General features: G+C 58.4%; 2 protein-coding genes and 1 non-coding gene across 3 annotated transcripts; 2 read left to right on the forward strand and 1 right to left on the reverse strand.

Moving 5' to 3' along the window:
* Nucleotides 1–400: 400 nt before the first annotated feature.
* Nucleotides 401–5,707, forward strand: PAQR4 (progestin and adipoQ receptor family member 4). The gene is made up of 3 exons (XM_012441954.2): nt 401–878; nt 2,152–2,373; nt 2,511–5,707. The coding sequence occupies exons 1-3, from the start codon at nt 713–715 to the stop codon at nt 2,942–2,944; spliced, it is 822 nt and encodes a 273-aa protein (XP_012297377.1). The 5' UTR covers nt 401–712; the 3' UTR covers nt 2,945–5,707.
* On the reverse strand, nt 3,794–14,775 carry PKMYT1 (protein kinase, membrane associated tyrosine/threonine 1). The gene is made up of 9 exons (XM_012441948.2): nt 14,605–14,775; nt 11,559–11,823; nt 7,648–8,015; nt 6,299–6,792; nt 5,540–5,646; nt 5,237–5,409; nt 4,998–5,155; nt 4,139–4,216; nt 3,794–4,057 (listed from the first exon to the last, which is right to left on the reverse strand). The coding sequence occupies exons 2-9, from the start codon at nt 11,566–11,568 to the stop codon at nt 3,946–3,948; spliced, it is 1,500 nt and encodes a 499-aa protein (XP_012297371.1). The 5' UTR covers nt 11,569–11,823; nt 14,605–14,775; the 3' UTR covers nt 3,794–3,945.
* A 3,569-nt stretch (nt 14,776–18,344) lies between these two features.
* Nucleotides 18,345–18,508, forward strand: LOC135269144 (U1 spliceosomal RNA). The gene has a single exon (XR_010337449.1). It is a non-coding gene; the product is annotated as a U1 spliceosomal RNA (small nuclear RNA).
* Nucleotides 18,509–19,920: the final 1,412 nt, after the last annotated feature.

Raw genomic sequence — 19,920 nt, forward strand, 5'->3', positions numbered from 1 at the left:
CCGGTCTGCAGGGTAGGGCTGGGTGGCTGGACCGTGCCCTCGAGGGGCGGTGCCCAAAGGTGCGGAGACCTGGGGGGTCACGCGGAAAGCCCAGGTGCACAGTGCTGAGGGACGCGAGGTGCCCGCGTCACTCTAGCGGAGTCCGCAGGACCCAGAAGGTCGGGTCGCAAGCCCCCAGCTACCCCATGCAAATAAGGCTGCGATCGCGCACACGGTGCTAGCAGGCGAGGCCTGGGCGGCCTCGGGGCGGAGCCTCCCCGCCGGCAGCACCCATTGGTTCTCGCTGCGCCGACGTCAGGAGCCCAGCGCGCGAAACGCCGGCCAGCCGGCGGGGACTAGGAGCTGGGGCGGAGCCTGGCGTCCCATCCCGTGTCCGGCCGCACCCGTCCTCCTGGCTGCGGAAAGACGACCGGCTGCTGCCGCCGCCGCCGCCGCGAGCTGTCCCTGCAGCGCGCTTGTCTTGGCGGAGCCGACCGCAGTGCGCCCAGGCGTCCGGCGCGTCCCCAGCCTCCGCCCCAGCGCGAGGGCGTTGGACTCGCGCGTGCGCAGCGCAGGAGGGGCGCGGGCTGGGACCCCCGAGCCAGCGCGTGCGCCAATCGAGCGCAGGGCGGCAAGTGGGCGCCGGGCCGTGATGGGCCTCCTTGTGCTGCGACCCCACTGAGGAGGAGGCTCGAGGACAGGAGGAGCGCTGGCCGCCCGCGCGGTGCGGACCATGGCATTCCTGGCCGGGCCGCGCCTGCTAGACTGGGCCAGCTCGCCGCCGCACCTGCAGTTCAATAAGTTCGTGCTGACCGGATACCGGCCCGCCAGCAGCGGCTCGGGCTGCCTGCGCAGCCTCTTCTACCTGCACAACGAACTGGGCAACATCTACACGCACGGTGAGCCGCGCCCGTAACGCACTTCCCACACGTCCGGCCGCCCTACCCGTGCTGGGCTGAGGGCCGAGGCCGAGGAGCATCCCAGCGCCCAGGACCGGGCTGGCACGGCCTGAAGCCTTGGTGACAAAGCTGCCATTGTCCCGGGCGGGCCGCACTGCCAGCTTCCGCTTTCCCGGCGGGTGGGGGCCGGGTCAGGAGAAGGAAGCAGAGTGGGGGGCTGAGCCTGCTTAATCCCTCTGAATCCCAGGGATAGGGAGCTTGGTGTCTGGCCTCTGTAATCCCAGCGCCCGGGGCACCCTCTCCCGCCAGCACCCAGGCGGGAGATGGTGTTGACTGCCAGGAGGAGGGCCCGGGAGGAGCCGCCGCGCCCCTCCCAACTCAGCCGTCCTGACGCCCCCGCTCCAGGCAGCTCGGTCTTGGGGCTCCACCTGGTGGCGGCTCCTTCGTCCCCCAACAGGCGCCCGGCCCCTCCTCCGCACCCCGTGGAGCTCTGCTGACACAGCCGTGCCCGTCCTTGAGCTGCCCCAGCTGGGCGAGGGGCCCTGACCGGCTGGGCCTAGCCCGGTTGCCTTCTCCGAGTTTCTGCCAGGCCAGATCCCACGAGGGTGGGCAGTCTGCAGAGCCCAGTTTGGCCCCTGGGAGGCCAACTCCCCGGGGAGGGCCCTGGGGAGATGACACAACCCCTCGGAGTCCCCTTCCCTTCATTCTGAACTTGCCTTCCCCTGCCAGGCCTCACCCCTTTATGGAAGATAAAAAGGCCTAATGCCTCCATTTGCATGACACTTATGGAGAGGGGAGGACTTGGGTGGGAAAGAGCAAGCCCAGTGGCCCATGAGCTGGCATCACTGCCCATGTGTCCTGTTCACAACTCAGCTTGAAGTCTCGCCACCTTAGGCTTCTGCTGACCTAGGCCGGGGGCCTGTGGCCTCCTGCTTGCTGGGGGAAAGCAGTGTGAGAGTGCGATGGCCCAGGCCTGTCCTCTGCCCTTGCTTACCCACTGGGCTCACCTGGGGCCGGTCATTCAGTCCCTCCAAGTCTGTTTCCTCACCTGCAAAGTGGGGATCATGGTCTCCACTTCCCAGACCATCCTGAGCCATAAGTAACCAGTGCCAAAAGCCTTTTGCTCAGGGCCTGCCTCTGGCCAAAGCCAGGCTGCCAGCTGGATGACACCATTACCTGGACCTGCCTTGCTCTGTCCTGTGTTGTGTCTGGACTGGGGTCCCCTTGAGGACGTGACTGAAGCTGTCTGGTGGATGACTGTCTCCCTCCCTAGGGCTGGCCCTGCTGGGTTTCCTGGTGCTGATGCCGATGACCATGCCCTGGGGTCAGCTGGGCAAGGATGGCTGGCTGGGGGGCACACACTGTGTAGCCTGCCTGGCACCTCCTGCAGGCTCCGTGCTCTATCACCTCTTTATGTGCCATCAAGGGGGCAGCGCTGTGTATGCCCGGCTCCTCGCTCTGGACATGTGTGGGGTCTGCCTTGTCAACACGCTTGGTGAGTCAGGGCCCCAAGGGATGGGATCTGGGGCCACTGGTGCGGGGAGGCATGGGACAGTCATACAAGCCCTGGGTAGGGAAGGGCGGGTGGACCCTCAGACTGACGTGCCCTCTTCTGCTCTCTCCGCTGTGCAGGGGCCCTGCCCATCATCCACTGCACCCTGGCCTGCAGGCCCTGGCTGCGCCCAGCTGCCCTGGTGGGCTACACCTTGCTGTCGGGTGTGGCTGGCTGGCGTGCCCTCACCGCCCCCTCCACCAGTGCTCGGCTCCGGGCATTTGGGTGGCAGGCTGCTGCCCGCCTGTTGGTGTTTGGGGCCCGGGGAGTGGGGCTGGGCTCAGGGGCTCCAGGCTCCCTGCCCTGCTACCTACGCATGGACGCACTGGCGCTGCTTGGGGGGCTGGTGAACGTGGCCCGCCTGCCCGAGCGTTGGGGACCCGGCCGCTTTGACTACTGGGGCAACTCTCACCAGATCATGCACCTGCTGAGCGTGGGCTCCATCCTCCAGCTGCACGCTGGCGTCGTGCCCGACCTGCTGTGGGCTGCCCGCCACGCCTGTCCCCAGGACTGAGCTGCCAAGACAGCCTGCCCACAGCAGCCTCCTAGAGTTAGCAACACCAGGTGTTCCTCCCTCCTGGTCTGCAAGGGGCTGGCTCTCTGGAGGCTTCCAGCTCAGGAGACATCTGGCCAGGAGTTCTTCCCTGTGGACTGACCTCTTCCAGCCACGCCGTGGCGCTCCAACTTACTTCCCTGCCTTCTCCCTCCAAGCTCCTGTTTTACTGCGTCAGCTGGAAGGAAACCTTTCCCTCTTGGGACCTGTTTACCCTCTGTGACCTGTGGGCTTGGACCAGAGGGACTCTGGGGTCATGTCTTGCTCTGAGAGTTAAAGTCCTGCCAGCTTTCAAGGCTGCCAACCCAGAGCCCTCACCCTGTCCTGCTATTCCCACCAGGCCTCTGGCCAGCCCCTTGGGCCCAGGCTTCTTGACCTCCATCTTTCTGCCCTGCATACAAGCTCTCCCAGCAGCCACAAGCTTGCCCACCCTGGATTCCTCTGCCGAGACATAGAGGAAGGCGGTCTGGGCAAAAGGACCAAGGGGGCATGGACCCTTCTTGTACCAGCTGGCCACAGGCACAAGGGGTGCAGCTGCTTCTTCCAGGCAACTGGCACATGGAATTCAGTGGCCTCGGATCCTGAGACCCCTGGGCCGTGCCTGCCCTCCACTTTGAGTACCATGCTCCAACAGCTCCAGCTGCCCACCGGGGATGTGCCTGCTCAGGAAACCTCTTTGGCACACAGCATGGGGCTCCAGCTGCTGGCCCAAGGCCAGGAAAACTGGGTTCTGCAGCAGGGTTCAGCCTCAGGGGCCTAAGATCCTGGATGACATCAATAAAGGGACAGGAAGGGCCATGTTGCCACACGAGCAAGCTTGGGTGCTCCCAAGGTTCAAATACCTTTTATTAGACATGGCCAGTCAGAAAAGACCATGGGAGTTCCCAAGGGGCCCCAACTTTCAAGAGCGATGGGAGGGACACTGGGTAAAACATTACAAGTACAGAGGTGGAGCCTGGGGCTCAGGTTGGGTCTAGGGTGTCCTCAAACAGGCTGAGGAGGTTCCGAGGCTCAAAGGAGGGGAAGGAGCCCCGAGGAGTCTCTGAGTCGATGTCACTTAGGTCCAGGGCATCCCTGGGAGGAGGGGAGAGGAGTGACACTCGGGATCCGAAAGCCAGCCCTGCCCTGCCCACCCCAGCCGCCAGGCCTGCTTACCTGGGCGTGTGCCTGCTCCGGGGGGTGGAGGTGCTTCCCGAAGCCCGGGCCAGGACAGCCTCAGGGGAGAGTGAGGGCCTGCAGGAGGGCAGGTGAGACAAGCAAGGTGTCCAGGGCTGGGGAGGGCAGGACGAGACCAGCTCTATCCCTATGAAGGCTCTAGGCTCCCGCCTGACCAACAGGCAGGGAGCCATGGTCAGATACAATAAAAACTTGGTGCACTCTGAAAGCAGCACTTGGAGAGCCTTCAAAGACCTTCCATCTGGCTGCACTCAAAGGCCCCTCTGTCCTTTTCAGAAGATACGGACTTGACTGAGGCAGATTTGAAGTAAACATTTAGTAAACGTAAGCCTTTCTGGAACTCGTCTACTATAAAGTGCCCCCAAGGGATGAGGTGACGTTTTTGTAAGGAAGGGCCTAACAGCAGAGTCCTCAAGAGCTGTCTGCCCTGAGCACCTGGTTTTCCTTTGCAGCAGTTTCCTAATTACAGCCTCTCAGCTGGCCAGCAGCCCCCAGGGACCAAGGACTTCCTCCCAGGGCAGGGCTCTCCAGACTCCAGAGGCTTTTTCTTCCCAGAAAAGGGATAATTTCTTGTCCCTGGGCACTGGCAGTCTCCACTGGGGTCAGGGCTGTACAGCTGGTCACTCCCTGGTGTGGCGGTGCCTTAAGTGTGAAGCCATGCCCTGAGCACCCAGCACACACCGAGCTGCATTCACCCTACCAGCCTTGGTTCTCTTCCCCACGGTGTGATGGGGGCCAGGTTTGTGGGAATGGTCCCCATTCACCATGAATTTCCATGGAGCCCCAGTGATGTCCCCCGAGCTTCCCCCAGCCCCCCATACCCTGCACTCGCACCCACCCTAGGCTGTCGTCGTCCCAGTTGCTGGAGAGGCTGCTGTCCAGGAGCAGGCTACAGGGTGGTGAGCCAGGTGGGGTGGCTGGCGGGCCCGGGGGCTGCAGCCAGCTAGCAGGGTGAGCCAGCCCATGCCAGAGCCAACACAGCAGGGCAAGCAGGGCCTGTGGGGAGAGGAGCTCAGAATGTGCGCAGGCCCCAGGGCTGGGGAGCTAGGCAGGCAGCCGCCACTGTCAGGAGCTTACCTGCCACAGGGCCCACCCTCGGCTCAGGACCTCTGCTGCCACATACCACAGCGTACCCCAAGCCCTCGGCTGCCTCAACACAGGCAGTGCCAGCAGGGCCTCAGCCGTGGCCCGCAGCTTGGGGTCCGGCTCCAGCATCATGACAAGGACAGAACGCAGCTCGGAAGACAGACCTGCCCATGAAGAAGAGCCACATCAGGGTCCCGGAATGGCAACTGCACCAAGCCCAGCAGTGTCTCCACGCCCAGCTGCTGTCTCCCCAGGAGCCCATGGCAGCACCCCCTCCCACCCTCACCCACTCACCGGCAGTGAACTCGGGGGGCAAGTAGCCCTGGCGCAGCTGCTGCCAGCCCTCCCCACCGTGGGGCAGCTCCATGTTGCATGCTACTTCCAAGATGGTGAGGCCCAGACTGGCAGGGACAGGATGGGAACAGAAGAGGGCAGGGTTGGCCTTGGAACACAGACTCAGTCCCGGGCTGCCTCTTGGAGGTGGGTGGGAGAGGGCTGGTGTCTTCCTTGATCAGTCAGGGAGGGGCGGCCTCACCAGGGCTGATCATGAGCCCTGGGTAGGATGGGGACATCATGGAATATAGGCCCCGTGCCCAGGGAGCCCACATGCCACAGTGGTGGGTCCTCCCAGTGCCCTGCTGGACAGGTGCCACAGTTAGTGGTGACAGGTATTACTATCCTGATGATCAGGGCAGTGGTTACCAGTGTCGACCCTGGAACCCAGCACCTGGAGCCAGTTCCAGCTGTACCACCTGCTAGCAATGGGCTCCGGCAAGGCCCTTCACCTGGCTGTGAATGGAGTGACAATTGTTTCTCCTGTGGAGATGTGAGGAGGAGGCAAGTTACGCAAAGTGGCTCTGGAGGGTTCGAGGCTCACAGGCAGCCTGACCAGACAAGCCTTTCCACTGCAGGGTAGGGACGATGTCTCAGACTCGTAGCTCTGAGGCTGGGTGTTCTGGGCTAGGATGGAGCTTCCTTCCTGGGGAATAGAGCTTCTGTCCCAGGAAGGGTTTCCCACAGCCTGCCAAACACCTGGCATCCCCTGGTCCTCACCTGAACACATCCGCTGCTGTCCCATAGGAGCCCTGCAGCAGCTCGGGGGCCATGTAGCGGGGATCTCCCTCCTGAACCTCGCCAGCTCCTGCTGTACCCAGCTCCACCAGCAGTCCGAAGTCACCCAGCTTGCAGCGGCCCCGAGGCCCCAGGAAGATGTTGGCAGGCTTCACATCAAGGTGCACCAGGCCCTGGCCATGCAGGTGGGCCAGGGCAAGCAGCGTGTCCCGCAGGTAGCCCCAGACCTGGGCCTCAGGCAGGCTGGCGCCCCAGGCCTCACAGTGCTGCTGCAGGCTGGGCCCACACAGCTCTGTCTGCAGGTACAGGATGCCTCCCTCCTCCCAGGCCTGCTCCAGCCGCACGCAGCGTGGGTGCCGCCCCACCTTCTCGTGGCCGCCCACCTCGGCCAGCTTGCGGGCCCGGTCCTTGGGACCCCGGAATGGTGACATGGAACGCTTTACTGCATAGAGCTGGCCGTCCTCCTTGGAGCGCACCTGGAAAGGAGGTGGTACCCACAGGCAGGGTGGGGGAGAGCCACAAGTAGCGCAACCATGTTGGGGGACAACCTGGCAGACTCCATTAAGGGCTCACACACAGGACAGTGGTGTAGCAGGCAAGTCTCAGACCCCTGCCCAGGGCAACAGCAGAACTGGACAAACCTCCACCCCTGGGGCTGGGTCCGTGGAGACCCAGCGATGGAGGAGCCAGGCCGACCTGAGCCGACCCCAGGGGACCTCTCAGATGTGTTGTGAGGTGGAAGAAGCAGCTGCAGAGCAACACAGGCAGCACAGGCTGTTGTATGAAAAGTGGGTTCCCCTGTGAGAAAGCTGACCTGGGGGCAATGTTATTTGTACTTTTTCACAAAATTGTCTTCACATAGGACTCATACAAGAGAAAACTACTCTTTAAAAAAATGCATAAATGACTGGAAACTGTGTTTAAGAAAAACAAGGTGGCAGGCACAGGGTAGCTTAGAGCCTGCCAGCCTGGGGAGGGTGGGGTATGGGCTGCACTCCGGGTTGGCTCCAGGGGCTGGGCAGACTCGCCAAGGACCCTGCACAGCCGCTGCCAGGGCCAGAGGAGATGGCACAGGGGCTGCCAAAGGGTGTGCGAGACTCTGGACAAGGGGCCAGTGTGCACAGAGCAGCCCCTGGAGGGGCCTGCATTGGGGGTGATGGGAGCAGCCAAGTCAAATGTAGAGGGGGCCTGTGAGCCCGGGGCGGGGCGGGGGAGGGAGGCTGTAGGGAACAGAAGGGGAACAGGCTGACCAGGACCCTGTCCCATCAGGGGAGTGGCAGGGACACAAAGGAGGTCTCCCAGATGGGCCTGGAAGCCGTCCCCTCGCTCACCTTGAAGACTTCTCCATAGGAGCCATGGCCCAGGCGGCTGAGCCTCTGGAAGTTCTGCTGGAAGAAGGACTCTGGCCGGCTTGGGTCATACCCAGGGCTCTGCAGGGTCTCTGAGGCTTCGCCCCGGAATGACACCCGCCGGGGACGAAGCTGGTGCCAGTGTGGGGTCCGAGGAGGGAAGAGGCGGCTGATGGGGATGCTGCCCTTGGCAGGGGGCGGAGGTGGGAGGCTCCGGCTGAGCCCCCCGGGCCTCTTGAGGGAGAAGCCAGGTTCTGCGTGGCGGAAGTAAGCTGGGACTGGGACAGGAGTGCCACTCAGGGGCGGCGGGGTGCCCTCCGTGGGCACGGGCATGGCCAGCGCAGGAGGCCCTGGGGGCAGAGACAGAGGCTGAGGACAGGGCAGTGGGTCAACTCTGACACCACATGACCCTGTGGCCCCCAAGAGGCCACAGAAAAGAGCTACATCTACACCACCCGTGTATTCTGCTTTAAACAGCCATGGGAGCAACAGGCACCTACCAGGAAAAGGCAGAGGACAGATTCATACTCACCTGCCCACCAGGCTGTTATGTTTTAGAGATGATAGAAACATAAGAAGAAACCCACGGGGCCCGTGTTCTTGAGGGTCTTGCAGTCAGGTAGAGAGGTTAAGACCAAGCTGGTTCTGGAGTCAGAGAGGCTCCGCCTGCATCCCTGTCCTCATCACGGCCAGCTCATTGACCCTAAACTACACGACCTCTTCCAAGACCACAGGGGCCCACTATCCCTTATCTCCAATTCCAAAGTAAAAAACAAACAAACCAGAATCCCTCAAGTTTCTTTCTTTTCATAGCTGTTGTGCCAAAACACATTTAGTGGTGGCCAGTTCCAGAACGGCAGTGGGCAAAGCCTGCGGGCCCCTCCCCCAGTGAAAGAGGCACAAGTGGTGATAATTATTCAAACGCAAGCACTGAAAGCCTCTGGGCGTGGTGCCCAGGGCACATAGCAAACAAAGGTTCACACCAGAAAACCTGCCAAAGCTTCGGAATAACAGCAAGCCTGTTGGCACATGAGCCTTGACACTCCTGCCCTCCCACCCCCAGCACCCCGCTCCCCTAGCCTAGCACTGGGGCCAGGTGTGGCCAACAAGGGCTCCCTCTCCCCCAGCTTCCAGTCAAGAGCCAAGAGAGCCAGGTTCTCAGCACTTTTCAACCCTCCTAGCTCCACGTGGCAGAAGCTAAATTCCAGCTGAGTGTGACAGACAAGCCAGGGGCTCCCTTCTTCCACCTGCTCCCATGCACAGAGTACAGGCTGTACCTCAGGCCCTGCTGGGAACAAGGAGCCCCAGCTCATTTGTAGGAAGGAAGTTCCACACTGGAGAAGGGAAACAGCGAAGGCCAGAGGCTCCTACCGGACCCCACAATCTGCTCTTAAAGCAGCAGCAGCAGCACTCAGGTGCACCGCTATACTGCCCCCAGTTCTACAACACGACTCAGAGATTTAGCCTAGGAGTAGACACAGGTCATAAACCAAGCTCTCCCCACCCACTATCCCCCTGAAAATTGGCTTAATTTGAAACAGTGTTGGGGAGTTCAAGTTTAAAGGCGCTGTCAAAATCAGTGGAGGTTTTGGTCATGAGCCATTAAGAGACTGGTACCTACCTGCATTAGGGCAACCAGCTAAACCACAGGTCAGCGACATGCCCAAGGCTGCACCCTCAGGGGACTGACATGAGAGACTTCATGTGCTAGACTACTACAGAGAAGTCGGGAAAGAGCTAGCTAGGAAGAGCCTGCCTGCAGTCAGAGCAAACCTCTAACACTGACCTCAAAAGCTACTCCATCAAAGGAGCTCAAAACTAATTGGATTTGGCCTGACACAGTGGCTAATGCCTGCAACCCCATACTTTAGGAGGCTGAGGTGAGTGGATCACCTGAGGTTAGGAGTTCAAGACCAGCCTGGCCAACATGGTGAAATCCCACCTCTGCTAAAAATACAAAAATAAGCCAGGCATGGTGGTGTGTGCCTGTAATCCTAGCTACTCAGGAGGCTGAGGCAGAATTGCTCCAACCTCAGAGGCAGAGGTTGCAGTGAGCTGAGATTGGGCCACTACACTCCAGCCTGGGCAACAGAGTGAGACTCTGTCTCGAAAAAAAAAAAAAAATTAATTAGATCAGCCTATGGAACAATTTATGGCCCAAGGCATTGTTTGTTTTTGAGGCAAGGTCTCACTCTGTCTCCCAGGCTGGAGTGCATTGGTATGATCTCAGTTCACTGCAGCTTCTGCCTCCTGGGTTCAAGCAATTCTCTTTTCTCAGCCTCCCAAGTAGCTGGGATTACAAGCGTGTGCCAACGCACCTGGCTAATTTTTATATTTTTAGTAGAGATGGGGTTTCACCATAGTGGCGAGGCTCATGCCCCAGCGTATTATAAAAAACAATAGAGCAATTAACTGGTCACTGGTGGAGCCTAATAGCTGGGTGTGATTGGGGGCAAAACTAGAGCGAGCCCCCCTAAAACCACACTTGCCCCAGAGTGGCTACGCACATGCCCAAGTTTGCACCCTCAGGAGAGTGACATGAGAGGCTTCATGTGCAGGGGAAACAGACTGCCATACAGTAGTCCAGCCAGCCACCAACAAATAAACAGCAATCATAGGCCCTGGATGAGGATGGAGAACCAGCATGCAGTTAATACCAAAAATGTCCAGTTTTCACCAAAAAACTAGAAGATACACAAAGACACAAGAAAGTATGACCCATACACATGAAAAAACAAAACGGGCAACAGGAACTGCTCAAACGTCAGATTTTTTTTCTTGAGACAGGGTCACACTGTATCACTCAGACTGCAGTGCAGTGGCATGACTTCAGCTCACTGCAACCTCCGCCTCCCAAGCTCAAGGCATCCTCCGACTTTTGCCTCCTGAGTAGCCGGGACTACAGGCTTGCACCATAATACCTAATATATAGAGACAGGGTTTCACCATGTTGCCCAGGCTGGTCTCAAACTCCTAGACTTGAGTGATCTACCCACCTCAGCCTCCCAAAATGCTGGGATTACAGGTGTGAGCCACCACATCCAGCCTCCAAATGTCAGATTTAACAAAGACTCGAAAGCAGGTCCGGCTTGGTGGCTCACACCTGTAATCCCAGCACTTTGGGAGGCCAAGGCAGGTGGATCACAAGGTCAGGAGTTTGAGAACAGCCTGGCCAACAGGGTGAAACCCCATCTTTACTAAAAATACAAAAATTAGCCAGGCATGGTGGTGGGCGTCTGTAATCCCAGGTACTTGGCAGGCTGAGGCATGAGAATCACTTGAACCCGGGAGGTGGAAGTTGTAGTGAACCGAGACCGCACCATTGTACTCCGGCCTGGACGACAGAGCAAGACTCTGTCTCAAAAAAAAAAAAAAAAAGTTTGAGACCAGGATGGCCAACATGGTGAAACCCCATCTCTACTAAAAATACAAAACTTAGCTAGGTGTGGTGGTGTGCGCCTGTAATCCCAGCTACTCAGGAGGCTGAGGCAGGAGAATGGCTTGAACCTGGGAGGCAGAGGTTGCAGTGAGCCGAGATGGCGCCACTCCACTCCAGGCTGGGGGACAGAGCGAGACTGTCACAACATAATAAATATATAATGAATAAGTAAAAATCTAAAAAGAGCAGCCTCCAGTCCCTGAGGGAGTGGAGTGGTGAGGGGAGGGAGGCTACCTGGGCCCAGCTGGTAGGCTGCCCTCCATCTGTGGAGACTCTTCCTTTGACTCTAATTACCTCAGAGTCCCATCCCAGGGTTTCTCAAAGTGAGGAGCCAGAGTGTTGGGATCTTCGAGGTCACGGGTCACAGGTACAGCCTCCAGGCCCAGCCCTGGCACATTCAGGGACTCGAGCCTATGCATCTTAACCCAATTCTCCCACGGGCCCTACAACTTACGTTCTAGCATGACTGGCCAGGCCCAAGAGCCTCGGTGGTGGGATGGGGGAGGTAGGAGCAGGGGCTCCCACGTGAATCCAGGGTGTCCCTGAGCTAAGGCCAGGCAGGGGTGACCTCCGCAGCTTCCAAGGACCTGGGCGATTGGACCTTCTCGTCTCACCCTCTCACTGGGCCCGACACATCTGCTGGCCACCTCTCCAATAGACTGTGAGTTCCTCCCAGGCAGGGCGGCAGCTGAGTTCACCTACGTGGGTGGAGGGAAACCCTGGCGAACAGAGCAGGGAACCGACTGTGACTGGAAGTGGCTGTCACCAGGGAAGAGGGGCTGTCAAAGGGGAAGGGGCTGTCATAGGCAAAGAGAGGCTGTCATGGGAAGAGGGGCTGTCACAGGGGAAGAGGGGGTGTCACGGGAAGAGGGGCTGTCAGGGGAAGGGGCTGTCATAGGCAAAGAGGGACCGTCAGAGGGGAAGGGGCTATCACAGGAAAAGGGGCTGTGGCAGGGGAAGAGGACCTGTCCTAGGGGAAGAGGGGGTGTCACAGGGGAAGAGGGGCTGTCCTAGGGGAAGAGGGGCTGTCCTAGGGGAAGAAGGAGTGTCACAGGGGAAGAGGGGCTGTCCTAGGGGAAGAGGGGCTGTCTCAGGGGAAGAGAGGGTGTCACAGGAGAAGAGGGGCTGTCAGGGAAAGAAGGAGTGTCACGGGGAAGAGGGGGTGTCACAGGGGAAGAGGGGCTGCCTCAGGGGAAGAGGGGCTGTCAGGGAAAGAAGGAGTGTCACAGGGGAAGAGGAGGTGTCACAGGGGAAGAGGGGCTGTCCTAGGGGAAGAGGGGATATCAGGGGAAGAGGGGCTGTCCTAGGGGAAGAGGGGCTGTCCTAGGGGAAGAGGGTGTGCACAGGGGAAGAGGGGGTGTCACGGGAAGAGGGGCTGTCCTAGGGGAAGAGGGGCTGTCCTAGGGGAAGAGGGGCTGTCCTAGGGGAAGAGGAGCTGTCACAGGGGAAGAGGGGCTGTCCTAGGGGAAGAGGGGCTGTCACAGTGGAAGAGGGGCTGTCACAGTGGAACAGGGGCTGTCACAGGGGAAGAGGGGCTCACAGGGGAAGAGGGCTGTCATAGTGGAAGAAGGGCTGTCCTAGGGGAAGAGGGGCTGTTCTAGGAGAAGAGGGGCTGTCACAGGGGAAGAGGGGCTGTCCTAGGGGAAGAGGAGCTGTCACAGGGGAAGAGGGGCTGTCACAGGGAAGAGGGGCTGTCCTAGGGGAAGAGAGCGTGTCACAGGGGAAGAGGGGCTGTCCTAGAGGAAGAGGGTCTGTCCTAGGGGAAGAGGGGCTGTCACAGGGGAAGAGGGGCTGTCACAGGGGAAGAGGGGCTGTCACAGGGGAAGAGGGGCTGTCACAGGGAAAGAGGGGCTGTCACAGGGGAAGAGGGAGTGTCATAGGGGAAGAGGGGCTGTCCTAGAGGAAGGTCTCTCCTAGGGGAAGTGAGGGTGACACAGGGGATGAGGGGCTGTCCTAGGGGAAGAGGTGCTGTCACAGGGGAAGAGGTGCTGTCACAGGGGAAGAGGGGCTGTCCTAGGGGAAGAGGAGCTGTCACAGGGGAAAAGGGGCTATCACAGGGGAAGAGGGGCTGTCACAGTGGAAGAGGGGCTGTCCTAGGGGAAAAGGGGCTATCACAGGGGAAGAGGGGCTGTCACAGTGGAAGAGGGGCTGTCCTAGGGGAAGAGGGGCTGTCACAGGGGAAGAGGGGCTGTCCTAGAGGAAGAAGGTCTCTCCTAGGGGAAGTGAAGTGAGGGTGTCACAGGGGAAGAGGGGCTGTCCTAGGGGAAGAGGGGCTGTCACAGGGGAAGAGGGAGTGTCACAGGGGAAGAGGGGCTGTCCTAGAGGAAGGTCTCTCCTAGGGGAAGTGAGGGTGACACAGGGGATGAGGGGCTGTCCTAGGGGAAGAGGTGCTGTCACAGGGGAAGAGGGGCTGTCACAGGGGAAGAGGGGCTGTCCTAGGGGAAGAGGAGCTGTCCTAGGGGAAGAGGGGCTGTCACAGTGGAAGAGGGGCTGTCACAGTGGAACAGGGGCTGTCACAGGGGAAGAGGGGCTCACAGGGGAAGAGGGCTGTCATAGTGGAAGAAGGGCTGTCCTAGGGGAAGAGGGGCTGTTCTAGGAGAAGAGGGGCTGTCACAGGGGAAGAGGGGCTGTCCTAGGGGAAGAGGAGCTGTCACAGGGGAAGAGGGGCTGTCACAGGGGAAGAGGGGCTGTCCTAGGGGAAGAGAGCGTGTCACAGGGGAAGAGGGGCTGTCCTAGAGGAAGAGGGTCTGTCCTAGGGGAAGAGGGGCTGTCACAGGGGAAGAGGGGCTGTCACAGGGGAAGAGGGGCTGTCACAGGGGAAGAGAGGCTGTCACAGGGAAAGAGGGGCTGTCACAGGGGAAGAGGGGCTGTCACAGGGGAAGAGGGGCTGTCACAGGGGAAGAGGGTCTGTCCTAGGGGAAGACGGGCTGTCACAGGGGAAGAGGGGCTGTCTCAGGGGAAGAGAGGGTGACACAGGGGAAGAGGGGCTGTCACAGGGGAAGAGGGGCTGTCACAGGGGAAGAGAGGGTGACACAGGGGAAGAGGGGCTGTCCTAGGGGAAGAGGGTCTGTCCTAGGGGAAGAGGGGCTGTCACAGGGGAAGAGAGGGTGTCACAGGGGAAGAGGGGCTGTCCTAGGGGAAGAGGGGCTGTCCTAGGGGAAGAGGGTCTGTCCTAGGGGAAGAGGGGCTGTCACAGGGGAAGAGGGAGTGACACAGGGGAAGAGGGGCTGTCACGGAGGGGAGGGGCTGTCCCGGGGAGGCCGGTGGCGCGAGGTTGATGGACAGCAGGCGGGGTCTCCGGGAGGGACGCGTAGAGCGGGGCCGCCACTGGGAAGGGGCTCGGGGCAAGGGACCAGGAGTCGGGGAGGACGGGAGGCAGGGGTTCGTCGGGGCGGGCCGCCGGGGAGGCCTGAGGGGCAGGGGGGACGCCGACGGGACGAGGCCGACGGGAGAGGGAGGGGAGCGGCGCCGAGATCCGTCAGGGCCGGTTCTGGGCTCACCTGGGGCGGATGGGCGGGGCGCGGGTCCGCAAGGGCCCAGATTCCGGGTCGGCGGAGGCCGCGGGAACTCTCGGGAACTCTCGGGTGGCCCAGCGGGCCGGGGTTTGCCGTCGACAGTTCCGGACGCCCGGGCGGAGAACTCCCCTGAGAGGGAACGGCCCGTGAACGCGCGCGGAGCTGCTCGCGCCAAAAATTCCAAACCGGCCTCGAGGCCCCGCCCAGGAACGCCTCGTCTCCGCCCCCTTCCCAGCGCAGCCCGTCACGGGCGTCCAGGCTCCGGGGCTCCGCCCCTCGTGGTGCGTGCGCGCCGCGGACGCGTCCCCCTCCGGCCGCTCACTGCGCAGGCGCAAAGTGTCCTCTGCGCCTGTCCGGGGAGTGGGCAGCGGCCTGGAAGTGAGGAGCTACGCAGGGCTTCACCCGCCCTGGAGTGCCTCCCGCCGAGTCCCTGGGACGCCCACTGCCCTCCGGGCCCCACCGCCGACACGGACCACCTTTGCTGAGCTGGCGTAGTGTTTGCGTACATAAAAGGGACGGTGATCCCTGTGCTCGTAGCAGGCGTAGCCCCAGAGGGCGGCCACTCTGGGCAGAACCAGGAAGTCCCTGAGGCCTCCTGGGTCCCGGCGGGGTCGAGTGTCCTGGCCTCGCTGGCCCACTCCTCACGCCGGCCGTGTTCTGAACCAGGGTCTCATGGGAGGCTAGATGCACGCCCCCCCAGACCCTAGCCCGCGGCTTCGGGAAAAAGCCTCCTCTTCCAGGAAGCATTCCAGATAGGCAGGACTCTACTTGGCCTGACCTCGCCTGCCTGCAACTTCCCTGCCAACAACTCTCAGCCATTTTTTTTTTTTTTTTTTTTGGAGACAGGGTCTCACAGTCACCAAGGCTGGGATGCAGTGGTGCAGCCCCCAGGCTCTAGCGGTCCTCCCACCTCAGCCTGCCAAGTGTGTGGGATTGCAGGCGCGCACCACCGCTCGGCTCATGTATTTTACTTATTTTGAGACAGGGTCTCATTCTGTCGTCCAGGCTGGAGTGCAGTGGCAAGATCTCGGCTCACTGTAGCCTCCGCCTCCTAGACTCAAGCGATCCTCCCACCTCAGCCTCCTGAGTAGCTGCGACCTCAGGCGCGCACCACCACGCCCGACTAATTATTGTATCTTTCTGTAGAAACAGTGTTTCACCATGTTGGCCAGGCTAGTCTCGAACTTCTGACCTCAAGCGATCTGTAGGGCTGAGGGCCCCACAGGGTCATGGAGTATGCCTTATGCTGTGCTGAGGTGCAGGGTCCGAGAAATAGAGACAGGACACAGAAGTACAAGAAAAACGCAGCTGGGCTCAGGGGGCCACGCCACCTATAAGCGGAGTCAGGCAAGGCCCCGAATGTCCAGAAGCATGTGTGTTTATTGTGTATAGGTTAGGGGGCAGGGCAGTGAGTGAAGTCATCTTTAAGGACAGTGATAGGGTCGTGAGCAATAAAACATGGGGTCCACCCCCATTAGGTCACCTAGGCCGGGAGGCGGACAGTGCACAGCAAGGGGCCCGTTCCCATGAAGGCAAGGGCCGTGTGCAGTAAGGGGTCCACCCCCATTAGGTCACTGAGGCTTGAAGGTGGGCCGTGTGCAGTGAAGAGGGTGCAGTGTGCAATGCTTCTATCTATGGGCAAACTACTTCTAAGAAGATTTATAGGAGGATGCTTTAAGTCACACAGCAGTGACAGAGCTGTCAAGGTTACCGCCACCGTCTGGCAGCTTCCAATGAGTTCTATAGGAAGATGCTTTTCGAGCAGCACAGTAGCAAGAGCTGATAAAGTTCACAGTCACCAAGGTGGAGTGCCGGTCTGAGGGCAGCCCTCCACAAGAACTGGAGCAAGGTCCTACAACTCCTTTATCAGGAGGAGTGGCTCTCGCCCCAAGCCTGCCATACAGCGGGTATCTTTACGATACTGAACGCTGCCGCCTGGGCCATGGGTTCTTGTCCTGGTATAACTGTTTTCCCTTAAATCATGCTCTGCACTGTGTCTGCTCTAGGCATTCCTCCGATTATAAGCTGCTTATTCCTTAATTAATGCTCTGTACTGTGTCCACTCTAGGCATTCCTCCAATTATGAACTAAGATATAATTATAGGTATATATGTAGGGCAATATTCTTTAGGCACTCATACTATCGACTATTATATGATTATATATAGAGGATTATATAAAGGGATTCTTCAAGCCCTAATTCTATAAACTAATATATGATTGTATGAAGGATCATATAAAAGGAAATAGCTGAGTAGTAACACTACAAAGTGAGACACTCCTCAAGCCCTAACTGTGCCAGAATTCCGCTTAGCTCTCATTCCTCGGTGCCTATATGGGGGGTTACCCACACGATCCGACTGCCGCGGCCTCCCAGAGGACTGGGATTACAGGCGTGAGCCACCGCGACTGGCCGCGGGATCAAAGCTCACTGCAGCCTCGACCTTCGGGCCCCAGCCACTTCCGAGGCAGCTTCTCCCTTCTCTGAGTTTGAGACTTGGCTCTCAGCTTAAATCCCTTTAGCGCCCTCCTGGCTGAACAACCTTGGGAATGCAGTGAGCCTCTAAAAAAAGGAGCTGAGGACACTAGGATGATCCCCTAAAGTCATTTGCAGGGGGCCCTCTCAGGGCACGCCAGGCTAGGGATTGTTCCTTCCCTCACCTAAGGACTCTTTATCCTTTTAACAGGGTGGGAGGAGTCACGCTTCCGGGCAACCCTCCCCCAAAGGCCGGCCATCTCACCCACACCTCTCCTCCCGCCTTATTTTTGCTATTGCACTGATCTCGTCTGATACTTTATCTCATATTTGTGAGTTTACTTGTTGACTACCTGCTCCTCCTAGCCCTGACCTTCAGAACCAGTCCCCCAAACCCTCCGTGCACTCCACAAGTCTGACAGGTCATGGACTGCAAAGCTCCCCACGCATTCAGTGCCTGCGCCGTCTGCAACGTTCCGTGCATAGAGCAGCAGTGTGGGGGCGGGGAGGCTGGGATCCCGAGTAGGGGCCGCAGCCCACCTGGCTGCACCCTGCCTTGGCATTCACTTCTCTGGCAGCTGTGCCCCAGTGACTCAGGATCCTTGTTGATGACTCCAGACTGGCCTCCAGGAGGCCTGGGGCACACACTGGCCTGTCCCCAGCTGCCTAGGGCCACCTCTGCCAGCCCCATCCCCAGGACAGGTCCCCATCCAAGCACGCATTTTTGAAAGTCTGATTCACAATGATAATTTTTTAAAAACCATGGAAACACATGCTTCAGATGTAAATTTCACTGTGTGTGAGGAAGGGCTGTAATATAAATATGTGTAAATGGAAGTAAGTACAGGGAGCAGGTAAGGCGTGGGCTGTGGTGTGAGGGAAACTAGGGCTGCGAGCCTGTGCCCCAGTTTCTGCATGTGTAAAATAGGGATAAAAATAATAGTTATCAACCAGGCGCAGTGGCTCATGCCTGTAATGCCAGCACTTTTGGGAGGCTAAGGTGGGCGGATCACGAGTTCAAGAGTTGCCAACATGGTGAAACCCCATCTCTACTAAAAATACTAAAATTAGCTGTACGTGGTGAAGTCCACCTGTATTCCCAGCTACTTGGGAGGCTGAGGCAGGAGAATTGCTTGAACCCAGGAGGCAGGGATTGCAGTGAGCCAAGATCGCGCCATTGCACTCCAGCCTTGGGTGACAGAGTAAGACTCCATCTCAAAAAAATAAATAAATTTAAAATAAATAAATAATACTTACCTGGCAGGGGAGATACCATGATCACGAAGGTGGTTTTCCCAGGGCGAGGCTTATCCATTGCACTCCGGATGTGCTGACCCCTGCGATTTTCCCAAATGTGGGAAACTCAACTGCATAATTTGTGGTAGTGGGGGGCTGTGTTCCCACTTTCCCCTGACTTTACGTAGTTAAAATTTAAAAAATAAAAAATAGCCAGGCGCGGTGGCTCACGCCTGTAATCGCAGCACTTTGGGAGGCCGAGGTGGGTGGATCATGAGGTCAAGAGATCGAGACCATCCTGGTCAACATGGTGAAACCCCATCTCTACTAAAAATACAAAAAATTAGCTGGGCATGGTGGCGCCTGCCTGTAATCCCAGCTACTCAGGAGGCTGAGGCAGGAGAATTGCCTGAACCCAGGAGGTGGAGGTTGCGGTGAGCCGAGATCGCGCCATTGCACTCCAGCCTGGGTAACAAGAGCGATACTCCGTCTCAAAAATAATAATAAATAAATAAAATAAAATAAAATAAAATAAATAATAATAGTTATCTAGCCTAGGCAACATAGCAAGGCCCTGTCTGAAGAAAGAAGAAAAGAAAGGAAAAGAAGGAAGAGAAGGGAACAGAAGGGAAGGGAAGGGAGATAGAGAGGGAAAGAAAGAAAATAAACAGAGACAAAGATAAGAAATAAATAAATCAGTGGGACACGGTGGCACACACCTTAAGTCCCAGCTGCTCAGGAGGCTGGAGCAGGAGGGTCACTTGATCCCAAGAGTTAAAGGCTGCAGTGAGCCATGATCGAACTACTATACTCCAGCCTGGGCAACAGAGTAAGACCCTGTAAAAAATATAAAATAGGCCAGGCGCGGTGGCTCACCCCTGTAATCCCAACACCTTGGGAGGCCAAGGCGGGTGGATCACGAGGTCAGGAAATAAAGACCATCCTGGCCAACATGGTGAAACCCTATCTCTACTAAAATACAAAAAAAAAAAAAAAAAAAAAAAAATTAGCTGGGCATGGTGGCACGTGCCTGTAGTCCCAGCTACTCGGGAGGCTGAGGCAGGGGAATCACTTGAACCTGGGTGGCAGAGGATGCTGTGAGCTGAGATCGTGCCACTGCACTACAGCCTGAGCGACAGAGCAAGACTCCGTCTCAAAAAAATAAAAAAAAAAAAAAAAATATATATATATATATTAGTGGTATATATATATATATATATATATAAGTAGTTCCTCCTTCCTCAGGGAGTATGAGCACTAATGAGAAAATGCAGTTAGGGGCTTACTCATTGTTTAATTATAACAGACTGGGCAAGGTGGCTCACACCTGTAATCCCCAGCACTTTGGGAGGCTGAGGCAGGCAGGTCACTTGAGGTCAGAAGTTTGAGACCAGCCTGGGCAACATGGCAAAACCCCATCTCTACCAAAAAAAAAAAAAAAAAAAAAAAAAAAAAAAAAATTTAGCTGGGCATGGTGGTGTGCACCTGTGCTTCCACCTGCTCAGGAAGCTGAGGTGGGAGGATCGCTTGAGCCCAGGAGGTGGAGGTTGTAGTGAGCTGAGATGGTGCCACTGCACTCCAGCCTGGGT

This window comes from Aotus nancymaae, unplaced genomic scaffold (genome assembly GCF_030222135.1).
Source record: "Aotus nancymaae isolate 86718 unplaced genomic scaffold, 86718_ANA_hifiasm-v0.15.2.pri h1tg000049l, whole genome shotgun sequence".
NCBI classification, from domain to species: Eukaryota; Metazoa; Chordata; class Mammalia; order Primates; family Aotidae; genus Aotus; species Aotus nancymaae.